Source organism: Artemia sp. Qi Xiang Cuo, chromosome 10 (assembly GCF_049724085.1).
Source record: "Artemia sp. Qi Xiang Cuo chromosome 10, ASM4972408v1, whole genome shotgun sequence".
Lineage (NCBI taxonomy): Eukaryota > Metazoa > Arthropoda > Branchiopoda > Anostraca > Artemiidae > Artemia > Artemia sp. Qi Xiang Cuo.
Window position 1 is genome coordinate 11,175,741 of NC_142803.1, and position 18,820 is coordinate 11,194,560.

At 38.9% G+C, this 18,820-nt stretch overlaps 3 protein-coding genes across 3 annotated transcripts; 2 read left to right on the plus strand and 1 right to left on the minus strand.

Moving 5' to 3' along the window:
• Window positions 1–13,100: 13,100 nt before the first annotated feature.
• On the minus strand, window positions 13,101–13,550 carry LOC148947465 (protein CFDP2-like). Its single transcript, XM_089095895.1, has one exon. It carries the CDS (start codon window positions 13,548–13,550, stop codon window positions 13,101–13,103), a length of 450 nt encoding a protein of 149 aa, XP_088952021.1.
• Window positions 13,551–14,639: 1,089 nt separating this feature from the next.
• On the plus strand, window positions 14,640–16,559 carry LOC148947466 (uncharacterized). Its single transcript, XM_089095896.1, has 3 exons — window positions 14,640–14,741; window positions 15,105–15,473; window positions 15,822–16,559. The coding sequence occupies exons 1-3, from the start codon at window positions 14,640–14,642 to the stop codon at window positions 16,557–16,559; spliced, it is 1,209 nt and encodes a 402-aa protein (XP_088952022.1).
• A 383-nt stretch (window positions 16,560–16,942) lies between these two features.
• On the plus strand, window positions 16,943–17,530 carry LOC148947467 (uncharacterized). The gene has a single exon (XM_089095897.1). It carries the CDS (start codon window positions 16,943–16,945, stop codon window positions 17,528–17,530), a length of 588 nt encoding a protein of 195 aa, XP_088952023.1.
• The last annotated feature ends 1,290 nt before the right edge of the window (window positions 17,531–18,820 follow it).

Consider the following 18,820-nt stretch of genomic DNA (forward strand, 5'->3'; position numbering starts at 1 on the left):
TCAAATATTTTTAGCTTTAACAATGATAGCCAAAAATTAAAAACATTTTTAGCTTTACTAGGATTCCGAGAATAATTTTGGTTAATCAATGAATACAACTATTTAGCGTTGAAAAACAAGTTATAGCTAACTATAACTGTTTTTAATTTCACCAATGATAGCCCAAAATTAAAAAGATAAAGAAATTCTGTTTTTAGCTTTACCTAAATTCCAAAAAATATTTTTGGTTGATCAATGAATGCAGTTATTTAGTGTTCAAAAACAAGTTACAGTCAAATCAGAAATATAGCAAAATTTGCACCAAAAAGGCGTCTTCCAGCCATTGTCCTAGAAATTTAAAACTCGAGATGTTCCAAATTTTACCAATAATAATCCAAAATTAAAAAGATAAATACGTTCTCCTTCCAGCTTTACCTGAATTAAATAAAAAAAACAAGTTTTTGACTGAAAGTAAGGAGCGACATTAAAACTTAAAAGGAACAGAAATTGTTCCGTATTAAAGGGGCTGTCCCCTCCTCAACGCCTCCCTCTTTACGCTAAAGTTTGACTCTTTCTTACAACTCTGCTTTTTAAAACAATAAAAATTTTAGCCTAAAGAGCTTCTTTCATATACGTAATAATTTATGCTCGTTTTAAGTTTTAATGTCGCTCCTTAGTTTCAGTTAAAAAAAATTAAATTTTTTCTGCTAATGCAGGTTCAAATTTGGCTCACCGTACATGAAAAACTAAAACAAAATCTGCATATTAACTTTGGCAGATTCTTTCCGTATATGAAGGGTTGGCCTCTCCTCAATGCCTTGCTCTTTACGCTAAAGCTGTTAGCACTTTTAACAAGGCTTCCTATTGTAATTAAACGGTCCCAGTAGACGCTCTTAAGAAATCGGGACAAGCAGTCAAACTTTAGTGTAAAGAACAAGGTATTGAGGAGGTGGTAACCCTTCATATATGGAATAATTTCTGTTCGTTTTTCACATAATGCCGGTAAATATGGCTCCCCCACTATGAAATATACATATAGTTACTGAACCTTTCGACAATGCTGAAAAAATTGATGTCTCAAAACTTTGTTTGGACGTTTGTTTTGGGAAATGATGGCCGTGATGGGGCAGCTGGTTGCTCTAAAATCACTTTTGGCTCTTAAAAAGGGCATTATAACTATCAATTTCAAACCAAATGAGCCCCATCTAAAGTTTACATGACCACCCATTTCATACAGACATTATAGGCCCCCAGGAAATAAATTACAGCCCTTTTGCCAGGGCTCTGGGGGGTTATGTCAACACTGGAGACATCGTTATATATTTTCTGGACTATTTTGAGCAAAACGACTATCTTACAATTTTAATCATATGCATTTGGTGAAAAGAGGGGTAGTTGAAGGGAGTGCTAGTTGCCCTCCATCACTTTTCGCTCTTAAAAGGGAACAAGAAGTTTCAGCATTAAACCAAATGAGCCATCTCTAAAGTTTATACAATCATCCTTTCCGTATAAACCTTAAATGCCCCCGGGCATAATTTACAACCCTTGCCTCCAGGCTCTGATGGTATGTATCAACTCCAAAAGCCTTATTAAATGATCTTTGGACTATTTTGGATAAAATGGCTATCTCTTAATTTCAATTCAATACATTTTGGTATAACACGACGTGGGGGGGGTAGCCAGCCTCTGATCACTTTGACACTTAAAAAAGGCACTGGAACTTCTGATTACCAATCCAATTAGCCCCCTCTGAAGTACATAAGACCATCCTTTCTATAAAACCTTATATACCCCCAGTATAGCCTATAACTTCCAACTCTTGCCCTGAGGGCTGTAGGGGGTTGTTATCCTCAAAGATATATTTTCCGGACCTTTCAACTACGCTGAACAAAATTTTTCTTTCAAAATTTTGATTGAAGTTGTTTGGAGAAATGATAAACCTCGAGGGGGAGGGGAAGGTTTCTTTTAAATCACTTTCGACTCTTAAAAAGGACAGTATAACTTCCAATTTCAAATCAAAGGAGTTGCATCTGAAGTTTATGCGACCAACTATTCCATAAGAACCTTATATGCCCCCAGAACATAACTTACAACCCTCACCCCGGGGCTCTGGTGGATTATACCAACCCTAGAGGCATTGTTATATGTTCTTGGACTATTTGAACAAAATGGTTATCTCACAATTTCAACCAGATACGTTTGGGTAAAAGAAGGGTAGTCGGGTGGGGGGATAGTTGTCCTCCATCACTTTTGACTCTTAAAAGGGAACTAAAACTTCCAATTTTTAACCAAATGAGCCTCCTCTAACGTTTATACAACCATCCTTTCCATAAAAACCTTAAATGCACCCGGGACATAACTTAAAAACACTTGCCCCCAGGCTCTGGGGGTTTGTTTCAACACCAAAAGCCTTGTTATATAATCGTTGGGCTATTTTGAATAAAATGGCTATCTAAAAATTTCTATTGGATCAACTTCGGGAAAATACGACGTGTGTGTGTGTGTGGGGGGGGGCGTATCTGCCCTCCATGTCCCTCTGAATCTTAAAAAGGGCACCAGAACTTCTGATTACCAATCCAATGAGCCCCCTCCGAAGTTTATACGATCACCCTTTCTATATAAACCTTATATGCCCCCAGGGCATAAATTACAACCCTTGCCCTGAGGACTGTGGGAAAGTTGTCATCCTCAAAGACATAATTTTCGGAACTTTCAACTATGATGAACAAAATGGCTATCTCAAAGTTTTGATTGGATGTGTTTGGGTAAATGTTGGGCGTGGGGGGGGATTAGTTGCCCTCCAATCAATTTTGACTGTTAAAAACGGCACTAGTCCTTTCAATTCCAATCGAATGAGCTCTTTTCAAAGTTTCTATGACAACTCCTTTGATATGAAGTGCCGTGGTCTAAAGACCGATTAATATTTTCGTAATTAACTTTTATTTTTCATGTAATCATCAATAATTATTTTATTGGGCTCTAATAAATAATTACTTTATTTGGCTGTTTCTCTAGAATGTTTTTTAGTTTTCACTTACTAAGGGGGATGGGAGAGTGATTTTACAAGAAATTAATTTTACAAGATTAACTGTATTCATTGATTAACCGAAAATGTTTCTTGGAATCAAACAGTTAGTGGTAACGAACTGTAAGTAAGGACCGACTCGGATCAATAGTAACCGAAACTCTGAAAAACAGAACTTTAGTATCAATAGATACATTGAAAGAATCAGCTTATTATGATGATTCCAAATATATAAGACTCATCAAGCTTAGTATTTCCTATCAGAAGTTACGAGCCTGGGAAAATTTGCCTAATTTTGGAAATAGGGGGAAAACATCCCAAAAATTAAAGGAATCTTAATAAAAATCACACCAGCAGATTCAGTGTATCAGAGAACCCTATAATAGAAGTTTCAAGCTCTTACCTGCAAAAATATGGAATTTTGCTATTTTTGCTAGAAGACAAATCACTGATGCGTGTTTATTTCTTGTTCTTTTTTTTTCGAATAATGGTGATTGTATTTTTTCGGTGATTGTATCGAAATAATGGTCCTAGAAGATCGGGAGAGGGTGTATTAAAACTGAAATTAAAAGTTATAATTCCCTTTCTAATGACCAATAAGTTTGAAGGACAACTGGACACCCTTCGACGCCCACTTTTTCCCCAACATTATCTGACCAAAATTTTGAGATAGCCATTTTTTCAGTATAGTTGAAAGATCAAATAATTCTGTCTTTAAGTGTAAAATGACCCCCCCTCCCCCCAAAAAAAGTCCGTGGGGAGAAGCCTGTAAGTTATGAAATTTGTCCATTGTTTATGTATAGTATTTGCTATTGGGAAGTATACAGACATTTCTTTGGGGGGGGGAGGTTATGCATAGGGTGGATTTCTATAGGGAGAATATTCCTTGGAGAGGGACATTTCTGGGAGGTGAATATTCCAGGGGAAATGTTACACTGGGAGACAGAATTAGCATACGAAATTCTTTTTAATTGTCTTACATTATCTTTGTCAAATTTTTCATGAGGCGATATTCTGAGGAAATTACCCAAGGTTTTTTTCCGTGTGTTTTGTTTTCTGGGAAATAATTTCCACGGAAGGGGGGGCATTTTTGGAGTTATCGAGAAACTGATTAGAGATTAAAGTCTTATTCAAAAGAAAGAATACTAAGGAGAATTTTTCCGGTTGAGTCATCCACAAGCAATTTTACAGAGAGGGGGATTCTCAGCGAGGATGGAACTATCTGGAGGGAAATTGACGGGGGGGGGATGCACTTAACGTAGGATGAAATTTCCACGGATGAGTTTTCTACGAGTGGGAGGGGTATGTTTGGGGATGTTAACCCCCCCCCCCCCAGGCCTCAGGACAAGGGTTTTAAGTAAGGCAATTTTTTCATTGCTTATATGTAGTGTATGTTGATGAAAAAGGTATGAATGTTTGACTTCTACTTTCCTAAGGTACGAAGAGCATTAAGATGAGTATTTAACGGAATATAAAGGGGAGTGCTGAACTAAAATTATGCGTTAAATCTCCACTCTGATTGGTAAATCAAGAACTTTTTGTTTAAAATTTGAACAATGTTCAACTTGAAAAATTACGAACGGGCAACATAATTGGTGCTGTATTCGTGCGTAAATTTTATTTAACGACAAGTGTGACTATAATGTGGCCTGGGTGTAACACTGCAAACTCAGTCTCTGAACCTTGGTCAGAGTTCATAGAATGCAGAGGAGTCTGAAACAGAGTTTGAGACAAAGTTCAAAGTGTGACTTTTGCTTTCGGTCAAAAATCCTGAAAAAACACTTCTGCAACTGTAAAAATTCCGATATTTTTCCTGGCAAGTGCAAGCCGTTTAGATTTTGTTTCCTGATAACAAATACTCATTTCTGATGTTATTTGATCTCTTGAACCGGATTTGGCAATCAGATAGTTCAAAAATTGGCCGTATTTACAATTTGTATATTTCAATACCAGAAACAGTAAAAACTCATTTCTTTTCATTGCACAAAAAAGAACATATATGGCGGATACCCATAAAAAATGAACGTGGAAAATCATAAAAAAAAGTTAGTCATCATATCCATCAGCTGTAGCTGATTCTTAGCTTCTTCAATATTTTTAATAAGACGTCAAGAAACAGTGACCAAGTTTCTAGCTTCACTCTCTTTAATCCCAGTTTAGCCTGTAGGACAAATCTCAAAATAACAGTTTTCTGCATAATTCTTTTGTTTTTCTTCACATTTTTGACATTGCCAAAACGCAATCGACAGTCGCAATCAGAAAGGGCAAGCTTAATAAGTAAAGCACAACACTTGAAACATAAGCGAAACGAACGGCACTAGTTGTTGTATTAGTGTCAGCAACTCGGAGCCAATTTTCAAATTCAATATGTCAATTTTCAAATTCAATAAGTGCAACTTCAAATATGTCTGAATGAAAGACAAACCTGAATATATGATTAAATTGTTAAAATATAAAGGATAGAAAACATCCCAAGGCCAGGACCGTTGCTGAAGCGATACTACCATGTGCTAAACCAATACCAACAATAGATTGATTTTGACATGGATCTCGCCTAGCCCATGTCCACCACTTCCATCAATCACGCTCAATTTTTCTTTTCTAATGTGACCCCCTCAGCCAGAACATTATATAATATAATCGATGTAATATTTTAAAGGATATAAAATATAAATATTTTTACTTTTATACCTTTAATATATCAAATAATATTAACATTTTGATTACTAAATATCAGTATATGTATATTAAACTGACAATGCACATTCATTTGTATTTTTTCAGTAAAGTGTAAATTATGTTCTCTCCTTGGGAAGGCATAGGGGTTTTGAGCGCAACGTATGCTAATTTCTGCTCGTTTTGAGTTTGACTCGGTTATTTATTGTAATTTCTGCTCGTTTTAGGTTTCATTTATTTATCGATGATGATTTGTAGTAGTTTCACGCTTGGTACATTACTTGATTTTGTTTTTGCTCATTTTCGGTTTAATGGAGTTCTTTATTTTTGTTTGAAAACCGTATTTCGTGGAAAAAGTTTTTTTTAATTAATTTCTGTTCGTTTTATATTGACATAGTCTTTTCAGGGAAAAAGAAAATAATACTTTAAATCCTTTCGTTTTTTAAGACTTTATAGTTTGGCCTGCTATTTGTATGCTGGAGAATACTTTTCAGCAATGTTTAACAAACATACACCATTTTAAAAATCTGGACACAAATAGTATTGATTAATTTAGTTTCATACCTCCTCTAGTTGACCTGAAATAGAAAATTTGATACCATTCCCAAAAAAAATCTGTTTACTTTCTTTGATAGATGGGATACACTTACGCTATTTTGATTTGGTTAAATTTTAAGAGCAGAAGTAGGCCCGAAAGTTTGAACATAATACCCTCAGTCGTTCTTAGGATACTGCTGAGATGCCTTATTGGGAATTAGCATTATCACAGTGCACTTTGATTTAATCTTAAGTCAACATTTAGTTTTTAAACATTAATTAAAAAAACTTTTTCCACTAAATAAGTTTTTCAAAGAAAAGTAAAGAACTCCATTAAACAAAAAATGAGCAAAAATAAAATCGAATAATCTACCAAGCGTGAAACTACCACAAATCAGCATCGATAAATAAATGAAACCCAAAACGAGCAGATATTACAATAAATGACCGAGTCAAACTTAAAACGAGCAGAAATTAACATAAGTTGGGCTCAAAATCCCTATGGCTTCACAAGGCCAGAACATAATTTGCACTTTACTGAAAAAAATATAAATGTTTTTACTTTTATAACTTTAATAAATCAAATAATATTTAGATTTTGATTACTAAATATCAGTAAATGTATATTAAACTGACAATGCACATTCATTTGTATTTTTTTCAAGTTAGAGTGGTTCATAAGGATTCCGATTTTACTTACGTTCATACTTCATCTCATACATCTAATCTGGATCACATCATGATATCTTGCAACCTCAAGACAGAACAAGTTTCTGTTTTGAGTGAATACCAGCTATCAGACCATTTTCCCATTTCATCTTCCATTATAATTCACACATTACCCCAGCATACACACCAAACTAATCCTCATACACCTCCACTTTCACATGATTGGTTGAAAATTAATAGTGAACTTTTCAAGTCTTCTTTGGATTTTATCCTAAATAAAATTCAAGTACTGTTTCATCTTCTACAGATTTCAGATAATTTATCAAAAAAAGAAACATGCCTTAGCCTTGACATGTATTCTGCCGATATTTGCCATGCCCTTTGTTTTGCTGAGAGCCAAGCAGTTCCTTTCCAAAGAAATTGCAAAGGTCTGGTAGATCTGGGAGAAAAGCAAAATTTTGGTTCAATCTGTGGAAAGATTGCAATAAACTGCAATCTGGTATCATGAATGATCTATGCCTCAGTATGAAAGACAATTTTTGAAGGCTCTTGCTTTTTATTGGAAGATGCTTGTCAATCAGAACTCTGCTAGAGCCAGACATGACTGTACACTACTCTTCAAATTTGTTTCCCAGTCATGTAGCCATGTCTCTCTGTGCATCCCTCTGATATTCCTAATGATGAATGGTATGCTCACTTTGAATTGGAGTTTTTGTTTCCTGATCCTTATCTACAGGATCAGTATGATAAAAATTTAGGTGCCTTCTTAGCTTCTTTGCTGAAAACACATTACACCATGACAACTCAAGCAATAGAAAAAGCAACCCAAAAATGAAAGTGGAAATCATCCAGCAGCTTTGATTGTGTGGGGGCTATGTATCTAAAGAACAAAAGCCCTCTTTTAACCCAACACCTCACACTGATAATGCAGATGATATTCACTCAATGCGCTGTGCCCTCAACAGTCTGTATTAGTGACCTTACCCCGATCCCTAAGAAGGGAAAAGTAACACCCCAGAATACCTCGTTTTGGCCTATCACTGTTACAACCTTTCTTTGTAAGCTCTTCAAGCTTCACTTTAGAGACAAACTCAAAGTAACTTGTTATACACCCTCACACCAATTTGACTTCAAATGAGGAACTGGCTGTGCTGACGCTCTCACTGTAGTAGCAAATGCTCTTATTGATGTTGATTCTGTGGGAGAAAGTCTAGTTCTTGCTGGCCATGATGTATGATGTGCATTTGACTCACTCATTCACTCTGCAATGTTTCTTAAAGCTGGTAGGCGTGGATTGAACCCAGATATAATTTGTACACTTAGGGATATGTATACACAGTTATCCATTTGACTGAAACTTCCGCCAGATAAAAATTTGCCTCCGATTCCTAATAAAAGGCTCATACTAGTCTTAAAGGGTGCTCAACAAGGTGCAGTTTCTTCCCCCAATTTCTTCAATAATTACATCCTTGAGGCTCAAGACCAATGCCCCTGCTCTTCAATTTTGGCATCTACTAATCTGTAGTTTGTGTGCTATGCAGATGATATTCTGAATCTCAGTTGTATGCTACCTCAAATCAGTGAAATTTTTGCTATCCTTCAAGATGAATACCTCATGGTTGGGCTTCAGTTCAATTTGGCGAACTCCAAAATAGTTCTTTTCAACTGGAAGAGTCCTACCCCCCCTTTCAATAGCACTTGGGAGCTCAACAGTTCAGCCTGCTGATCATATAGTATACTTAGGCCTCCCCATTGGGTCCTCTTTATGTCACACTAGATCTCTTCTCATTGAGCATCTTCACTGTCGAATTTCAGCATCTTATGCCTCTATTGTCACTTGCAAGTTATGCTTCAATTGTCATATTTTAGCTAGCCTGTTCAATGCAGCAGCCCTCCGCCATATATTGTACATCACCCATTTTGGAAAATATTTACAAAATCTGAAAAGTCAAAAATCCGTTTACTGTTTTTCCGTTTTGTAATGTATTTACTACATCTACCACCTTGGCAAAGAAATCCACCTGTAGTTGAAATATACAAAATTGCAGACCCAGAAATAGCTATCTCTCGAGTTATTGAAAAACATAATAGAAAAGTAGCTGGTCATAAGCTAGGCCCACTTCTAGTGTAGTAGCTTTGTCTGTTGATGATTTTTTTTTGTTTTATATAATTATGTATGAATATGTTCATGTTGTATGTGTGAATTTGCTTTTTATGTTTTTTATTTTGTTAATATTTTATCCTTGATTTATTTATAATTGACATTCTTATTTGATCTTATTGGTTTTGTCATTATTTGTCTTGTACTATTGTTTTCTTTTCTTTTTTTTCTTATATTTTGCTGTCCTTTTCAAGTTTTGTAGACGGGTTGTCAATTAATAAATAAAAAAATAGAGTTGCAAAAAGTTGCTATACAGCCCCTCCTAAGTAGGCCTACCAGCCAAAAAATAAGGGAATCCAGATTCTTGATAGATTTGATAATAGAGTTTGCTAGACTATTGTCTTGATAGATTTGACAATAGTCTAGCAAAGATGAAACAAAAACCCTGCCTATAGAAAGAGAAACAACTTTAAGCCTAAAAGAAGCCTTGAAACCTGAGCATTTTGAATTTGAACTGAGTAAAGATAAAAATAGAGTCACAATATTGGAAGATGGAAAAGCAAATGGTCACCAGTGAACCTGCATACAACTGGTCATCATTCCAGAGCTCTACAAGGAGTAATCCTAGATTGCTCCTAGCTGCAATTTAAGGTAATATTTCTACCCACTGAATCTGCTGTTGCAAAAGCATTGTCAATTAATAAAGTAGGGTAAAGGTACTGATGATTCAACAGTGTAACTTTGGAAAACCCTGTTGAAAATTTTCCTTCAAAACAGAATAACTCTGCTTATCTGTGGCTTGGAGCACCATCTCTTGAAGCCATTTTTGTATTTCAATGACAGGAAACGTTGACATAATATCTGGTACACCCAGATAAGAAAAGAACATTTAATTTAGTCAGTTTCCTGTTTTCAACAAAAAAAAGCTCCCAACAATTTTTCATGTATGTAATGTTCAAACTGCTGTTACTTGGTTATTTATTGCACAAAAAAATTTGGGATTAGCACCAATGCATCAAGATACATCTGATTTTATCTGTATTCTAGTCACATTAGCTTTTTCTTGATAAAATTAAATTAGAATGGCAACAAATTTTACATTGTCAAAACTAGATTCCGAGTGTTGAAAATTCTTGTTTAATGTAGTGGAATACTAGGCGTACTAAAATGTTCCTTCAGTCAAATTCAAATGTAGATAATGGCTTCTATGAATTGATTTATTTATTTTGCAAATATCTTGTAACCTTGTTGAAATTTTTGACTGACAGCAACATGCCATGTTAAAATATAGGTGACTGTTGAAACTTCACTGAACATGTAAAACAAATGAGAAATAATTGGTATTGAAATTCCAGGGCCCACTGACAAATATGTAGCTGTCAAATTTATGAGTGCCCGCTACTTCCAAAAATTGCAGAGGTTCACATGGAAGTCATTATTCCCTTTCCTTACCTTAGATCCGCCTATGCCTCCAGAGGCACCCAGGGTATCAAGAAGGAGCCGCCAATCTTCCCACCGGTTTGCTGCTGCAAGTATGTCCTCCCACTGAGGTTGGATTGATGTGTGCAGGTTACGGAGATCTGTCTGGTACGTTCGACGCAGGGTGTTTCTGGGTCTGCCCCTGCGGCGTTGACCCGATGGCTGCCAATGGAGCGCTGCATTTGGTAGTCGGAGATTGTCCATACGTGTAGCGATGAAATAATTGGCTGGCTATACTAAATGTGGTACTAAATACTGACCGCGATAAAGGCGATATTATGCCCAAAGGTCGTGAGCTTACACCTTGTAATTTCTCCGATAGCGCCGTTTATAGCGCTAAAGATTATGCCAACAAGGCCTGCGCCACCTTCAATTATTGAGTGAAAATAAAATGTACAGCCATGTAAACGTGACCTCTTTTTCTTGAGCTATCTGGAGATCCGATTCCTTGGGAACGTTACCTTGGAGATTTTGCGAACTAATTACCTATTATTAGGCTAAATCCAGACATATAAAATGAAATAAACACAGATAAAAAAGCAATAGATTTATTGAACTTTCATATGTAGGTGAATAGCAGTGGGTCACTCCAAATGACGATAACGGTGACCGAGATACAACAATGAAAGAATTTCAGACTTCTATCTGAATGGTCCTGGTTCTCAAATACGAATATCTTCAAAAAGCCCTCATACGTAGTACATGGCCAAGGTATCTCCATCGGCGGACTCTTATGACATGTGTCACAAGAGGCTGGCCAGTCTTGTCACGGATGGATTGGTTTGTTATTCTCTGCTGCCAACAGATGTTGAGAATTCTTCTGAAACATGTGTTTTCGAAAGCAAGTATTCTTCTCTCTTGTTCCTGGTTCAGGTGCCAGGTTTCGGCAGCGTAAAGCAGCACTGGCATAACATTGATATTGAAGAGTCGTAACTTTAGCCGTATAGAGAAGCTTTATTTCCAAGTATTTGAAATGGACGACTTGCTCTATGTGTCGGTCTCTGCAAGTGATGCTCAGGGGTGAATCTGTGGTAGCTATGCATTTTGTTTTCTCATTATTTATTTTTAGGCCGAAATGGCCACCTCTCTCCCTCACTTTGTCAAGGAATTCTTGGAGTCTTTGCTTGCCTGATTCTAGGACGGTGATGTCATCAGCGAAGTCTACATCCCCGAGGCGTGTTTCTGGATTCAGCTGGATTCCATCTGTGCTTGTACTTCGCAGTATGTAATCAATGACAATTACGAAAAGTAGCGGTGACAAAACGCAACCTTGCTTAACTCCTGACATAATTAGGAAGAAACGGGTTTGGCCATCTCGTGTCTTTACACAGCACTCGCTATCTTCATAAAACGTAACAATCAGTGAGACTATCTTTTCAGGGATTCCGTAATGCAGTAGGATCTTCCACAGACTTTGGCGGTCTACTGAGTCAAATGCCTTCTCAAAATCGATGAATATCATATAGATTTTGGAGTGCCATTCTCTGCTTTCTTCCGTCAGTAGCCGTAGGGTGAATATCAAGTCTGCACATGCACGGTTCGGTCTGAATCCATGTTGCTCGTCGCGAAGGTGTCTGTCGAGCTGCGAGCTGATTCTCGGCAGTAAAATGTGCGTCAGAAATTTGCTAGGTATGGAAAGCATGCAGATTCCTCGCCAGTTGCCTGGGAAGGATGTATCGCCTTTCTTAAAGATCCTCACAAGCGTGCTGCGTTTCCAATCCGAAGGTATTTTGGCAGTCGTCCAGATTCCTGCGAACAACACTGTCCAGAACTTGATGCAGGTCATAACAGTCGCTTTGATCATTTTCACGGATATCCTGTCTTCGCCAGGCGACTTCCCATTTTTCAGCTTCTTTGCTGCTGCTATAATTTCAGTGGATGACGGCGGATCCGTGCTGATATCTAAGGAAAACAGTGTTTTTGCTGGAATATCTGTGGGATCCTCTGGTGGAGGTCTATTCAACAGCTTCTCGAAGTGACTGGTCCAAACTCCGTTTACGTCAGACTGCTGTGTTATCAGGATGCCCGAGGGGTCTGTTACTGGTCCATGTTGAATAGAGGATTTCTTTCCAATAATCTCATTGGTGATTTTATAGACGGCTCTTGAATCACCTCTCTCCGCCGCCTCTTCTGCCTGCGCTGCTTTTCACTCAGCAGGTTTCTCTGGTCTTTTCTGGCACTCTTCTTTACCTCTTTATCCGAGGCTCTGTATTCATCGCTTTTGAGGATCTGTTGGTCGGGGATTTGTCTTTGGATAAGTGATGCTTTTACTTTTTTCCTTGTCTCTATGAGTTCCCATGTTTGGTCAGATAGCCACTGGTCTTTTGGGCTCTTGCGGTACCCAATGGTGGCTCTCGTGGCATCGTGAAAGCACAACTTTATGCTTTCCCAGTATTGATTGCTATCAGCATCATCTAGTAAAAATAAGGCTTCAAATCTATTCCGCATCTCTAGTTTAAAGGCTTGGTTGAATTCTCTCAGCCTCAGTTTCTCCGAGTTAAAGACTGGGTTTAAGGGAGCCTTATTTGCTTTTCTATTTCTTTTCAATTTGAGGCGGATTTTTGCTGCCATCAGATTATGATCGGAGCCAACGTCAGCTCTTCTATATCCCCTTATATCAAGTAGGCTTGATCTTCACTTCCTGCTCCAAAGACAATGGTCAATCTGATTTCGGGTATGGCCATCGGGAGATAGCCAAGAATATTTGTGTACATCCCGATGAGAAAATAGGGTACCTCCGGTTACTAGGTCGTTATGGAGCACGAAGTCAATAAGCAGTTCTCCGTTTTCGTTTCGCTGGCCCAGGCCATGCTCTCCGAGAACCTCAGAAGAAAACGATCGGTCGTTCCCTACTTTCGCGTTAAAGTCTCCTAGAAAACATGCCATGTCATGCCGTGGTATGTTGTTTGCCACGGAGTTGAAAGCTCTGTAAAATTCGTCTTTTGCTTCGTCGGTGGCGTCATTGGCGGGTGCGTAGCATACTATTACTGACAGTTTCACATGCGCGCCGATGAAGTGGGCTTTCAGGATTCTAGGTGACACCAGTGTCCACTGTAGTAGAGCTTGGGAAGTCTGTTTTGTCATCATTAGTGCTACTCAGTATTCACGCTTTTGCTGCGATCCACTGTATATAATGGTCACATCTCCATCCAGTTCATTTGATCCAGATCCTAGCAATCGAACTTCTGACAGAGCCAGAAGGTTAAGGTGGTATTCTTCCAGTGCTCTTAGCACTTGTTCAGTCTTGGAGTCTTGAGACATTGTGCGGACGTTCCAGAAACCAAATTTGAGTTGTTGTTTCGCATTCACAAATCTTGTCCGTGGGCATGCAGAGGTCGTCATCAAAAGGGGGTTCAAAAATCCGAGGCTCAAGCTTGAGGTTTCGGTTGCAGTTAGGATTTCCCCTGAGGGCAGGCCCTTGAGGTCCCGGGTGTGGGTCGCAAGCCCACAGCCTAACCCTTCCTCTTTATCCTGGCTTGGGACAGGCTGCATACGCAGGCGAGGTTTTACTTTCCTTAGCACTTATCAATGAAACTAAAAAAATAAAAAAATTTGTAAAATCTTATTTACTGGGGAGGGGGGGGGGGTAGGTAAACGCATAGCACCATGTCATAGAAATATCAAAAGTGACCCCCCCCCCCAAAAAAAAAAATCCTAAGCTATGTTTTGGATGAAACTAAGAATCTGTATATGAAAATAAAATCCACTAAATCAAATATAATGATTATAAACTTCTTAAATTTCTTGAAATCCGCTCCTGTTTTCCTAGACCCTATCCCTTCCAAAATGCTAATGAAATAATTATCTTAAACTTAATACTTTTTGTATTTAATAATGTATATTAAAATTTTTTAAAACAATTATGTTGTACCAAATGCTACATACTTGAAACAATTTTGTTAGTTTTATTGCTTCTACTTTTTGCATAGTGTTTTATACTTTTATACATTAAATGAACTCGAAGAAAAACAATAGTCCCTAAACAAGAGGCTAGAGGAGAGCCCTAAGTTGCACCTCATCACGGTGGAGTGGTGAAACGTTATGCTGGTTGCCTAGCCCGACCGGCAGAACAGCTAACGCAACAGGGCGCCAAAAGTTTAGGGAGGTGCTGGTAAAAAAAATTCCCATGAAACACCGAGAGATATAGAAGATTCAGATATAACAATCAATGCTATGGCGCCCGCGGTAGCCGACGTCGACCAGGTTCGGATGATGCCTGATTTGAGAAGTGGTGTAATCATCCCCACCAAGAAACTTAAAGTTGGTTCTTGGAATGTAAGAAGTTGCAAGTCCGAGTCAACTCAAATGCTCCTTGCTAATGAAATGAAAAAGTATGGTCTCAATATATGTTGCCTTTCTGAAACTAGATTGAACGAAATACTGACGAAATCAATTGACCTCACGGATTCAGAAACATTACAATTCTAGAACTCTGGACCAACTGATGGGAGCGGTCTCCACGGAGTCTGATTCCTTCTGGACCCAATTGCTGCTTCATCTATCATCTCTTGGCAACCCGCGTCAGCAAGAATCTCTACCCTGAGACTGAAAGGCTTGATTAGTAACGTGACTATTTTGTACATCTACGCGCCTATCAGAGATAGCCCTTATGATGCCAAAGATGCATTCTACTTTGAGCTGCAGAGAATACTCGACTCTGTCCCAGGACGTGGCATACTAATTTTCGCTGGTGACTTTAACGCAAGGGTTGGTAAACCAGATGCAAACACCAAAGGAGTGATCAGACGCCATACCTTTGGAGATAGATGCTCAAAGGGCGAGAGGTTGCTACAGCTTGCAGAATACAATAACTTATGTCTGGTTAACACCCAGTTCAAGCACAAAAAGCACCACCTTGTGACCTTGAGATACAACGACGGGGTTACTAAACAAAGGTCGACCATTTCCTCGTCAGAAGACGCTGGGGGAGATCATGTCTGGATGCAAGAGTCTACAGAGGCGCAGATACAGGCTCAACAAACGGCTCCGATCACTTTCTTCTCATCTGTAAATTCAGTCAAAGACTAAGCACCCACAAAAAGAAGATAAAAACCAATTGGTTTGATGTATCAAAACTACGCAGTTCACAGATCAAGGCTGATTTCGAGCTACAACTTAACAGCCGATTTGAAGCCCTTACTGACTACACAGACATCGAAGACTGATGGTCCAAGCTGAAAATCGTGAACCAACAGGTTGCTGAACAGGTTCATTATCACACCAAGAGGAAACAAAGGCTCTGTATCTCGTAAAAAACATTTGAGCTAGTGGAAAAGAAAGACCCCTTCTCAGTGGCCCTGAAGAACCCCTAAAAAATGCTCGCAAGCTGGTAAAGCAGTCTGCTCGTTGCGACAGGGAGAAATACTACAAGAAAAAGCAGCTGAATCGCACAATATAAGGAAAATATTCAAGCTACTGAGGGAAACAATAAGCAAGTCACCCATCTTCACAGACCCCCTGAAAGACAAAACGGGCAACCTTATTCAGACGGAAAAAGACCGCCTTGAGAGATGGAAAGAACATTTCTCCGAGCTCCTTAATCCCACAAAAGCTCCGTGTGATCTACCCGATTTTCAGAGTGTACCTAAGAAGCACTACCAGATAGATCTACAGCCACCGTCATTTGCTGATGTTCTGCGGACACTGAAAAACATGAAAAATAACAAAGCCCCTGGAGAGGATGGCATCTCAGCAAAGATGTATAAGTTATCCCCCACACTATTATGCCAGCTGAAAGACTTGCTAGTTGAGGTATGGACGACAAAGAAATTCCCAAAAGATTGGAAACTCTCAGTACTTATACCGGTATATAGAAAGGGAGATAAGGCAGTCTGCTCAAACTACAGAGGTATATCACTAATAGAACACGCCATGAAGGTCTTTTGCATAATCGTCCTCAACCATTTCAAGGACGCCCAAGACATTTTGACAAGACCAGAACAAGCTGTTTTCAGACCTGGTAAGGGCTGCCTAGAACATGTTCTTACCCACCGCCCCATCTTACAGCAGAGCGAAAGATTTCAACTTTCCGCTTTCATCGCCTGCATCGACTTTGTTGCCGCTTTCGGCTCCCTTATCAGGACAAAGCTTTAGAAGATCCTGGAGGAGGACGGTATCCCAGCAGAGCTGATCAAGATACTCAAAGGAGACCATGAGTCTATACTCACAAGGGTCCGAACTACCGACGGCGAAACAACGGAATTTAACGTTGTGTCAGGGGTCAAACAGGGGTGCCCCCTTTCGCCAGGTCTATTCAATTACATAATAGACTGGATAATGACGAATTTGCTTTGAACCCACAAAGGCTTTGTCGTCGGTCAGAAAGAAGACAACCTGATCGCCCTGACAGACCTTGACTTCGCAGACGATGCGTGTCTCATGAGTAGCTCGTCAGCTGAGCTCCAAAAGATGGTCAATGATGTCTCATATACATAAAAGAAAACTGGCCTCGTGATCAGCAATCTAGAATAAAAATCATGAAAGCAAACGCCACAAACCACCCAGATATCCAACTAGAGGGCGGAACCATCGATACTGTTGAAGAGTTCTGCTACCTTGGTTCTATCCTAACACCGAATGGAGATGCAAAAGCTGACGCTAGAGCTCGAATAGGAAAGGCATGGGGTCTCTTCACAAGCATGAAGAAGTCGCTTTGGAATAGACATGAAATTAGCATCAAAACGAAGATGAACGTCTACAAGGCAACTGTTCAATTGATCTTGCTGTACACATGTGAAACTTGGCCTTTAAAGGCCGAAGAAACACATTCACTAGAAGTATTCGACCATCGCTGCATGAGACACATACTACGGGTCAGCCGATGGTTTCATATCTCAAATGCTGAGGTTCGAAAGCGTTGTGCCCAGAAGGCCCTCCTTTCGGTAATCATAAAACAACGACGATTGAAATTCTTGGGACACACACTACGACGACCAGCTGGAACTATATCCCGCCATGTCCTCACCTGCGACCCCTTTTCAACTTGGAAACGGAGACCAGGCGGCCAAAGGAAGAATCTCTGGCAGACATTCAAGAATGACCTGGATCCTTGGGGTGGCTTTTGACGACACGGACGTGATTGAGATAAAAACTGGCTGAAGATTGAAGAAGAGGCTGTTGCTGACAGATCGTGTTGGACTACGTCAGTCATCCCATCGTCCATTGGTGCCGGGCAGGATGGATCATCGTCTGGTTCCAGCCGACAGTAAGTAAGTAAGTAAGAAGAAAAACAAAGAAACAAGAATATACACGTTGAATACACCAGATTCCGCCCACAGGTATTCACCAAGTATTTTGACATGGGTCAAATACACCAGGTTCCACCCACAAGTATTCCCCAAGTATTTTGACATGAGTTGAATTGGGTTCCGACTTGCGTCAAAAACAAGTAACCTTTTTGTTGTGTTTTTTGTAGGTGAAAATGCTCTAATTTTGGAAAATCGGAGCTTGTACGCTTTTCAGATAAAACTTCAAACTTCTCATTAAACAGTTAGGTTTCTAGATGTTTTTCCTACATACTGAAGCCCTTTTCAAACCAAAAGTCTTTGAATTAAGACTTCTAGAGAAGAAAAACTGTTGTTTTTTTTACAAAAACTGTCAAATCATCAGTACCTTTACCCTAGGTGAAACAGAAGTCCAGGAAGAGGAATTTAAACCCAGATACCAAGGAGTAATAAGAGGAATACCCAAAGAAATCACTGAAGATGATCTATGAAGTGATCTTGGATCCAAGTTTAATGCTTCAGTGAAATCTATAAAAAGATTGAAAGGTTTAATAGAGAAATAAAATAATTAGAAGATAGCCTATCAGTTTTTATCACCTTTGAAAACAATCTTTAGCCCTCAGCTCTCTGGCTATATGGAAGAAAAAGAGAAGTTCAAGAATACCAAAGGCCTATTATCCAGTGATTCAAGTGTCAAAAGTATTTGCAGGCACAATGCAGGGCACCACAACCAGTTTGTCTCAGATGTGCAGCTCCCCACCAGTCAAAAGATTGTGAACTCAAGAAAGTAACTGAAAAAGAAGAAAAATTTCAAAAATATAGCCGTGTAAATTGCAGGGGTAACCATTCTTCAACTTCTGGCTTATGTAGGGTCAGAGATCAAAATAAAAACAGTTTAAGATTGTCTCAAGAAAAAAATATTGGCTTTAATATGGCTTCCAGAGTATATAGATCCTATGCAGATGCATTAAATAAGAAACAGGTCATGGAAATCAATGAACAAAACAAACTCTAAAAAGACATTCTGACAAAGCTAGTGATTTTTGTTTCAAGTGCAGCTGAAGGGGTTGACTTGAGAGACTTACTAGAAAGGGTTCAGAAGTTATGCTCTCATATGAAAACACTATTCAA

Excerpts from the sequence above, each read along its gene's own strand:
- LOC148947465 (XM_089095895.1), bottom strand. The coding sequence starts at position 13,550 with ATGACAAAACAGACTTCCCAAGCTCTACTACAGTGGACACTGGTGTCA.
- LOC148947466 (XM_089095896.1), top strand. The coding sequence starts at position 14,640 with ATGGCGCCCGCGGTAGCCGACGTCGACCAGGTTCGGATGATGCCTGAT. Across the intron at positions 14,742-15,104 it reads TTAAAGTTGGTTCTTGGAAT|CTGCAGAGAATACTCGACTC; the intron begins GTAAGAAGTTGC and ends TTCTACTTTGAG. Across the intron at positions 15,474-15,821 it reads CGATCACTTTCTTCTCATCT|GGAGAAATACTACAAGAAAA; the intron begins GTAAATTCAGTC and ends TCGTTGCGACAG.
- LOC148947467 (XM_089095897.1), top strand. The coding sequence starts at position 16,943 with ATGAAAGCAAACGCCACAAACCACCCAGATATCCAACTAGAGGGCGGA.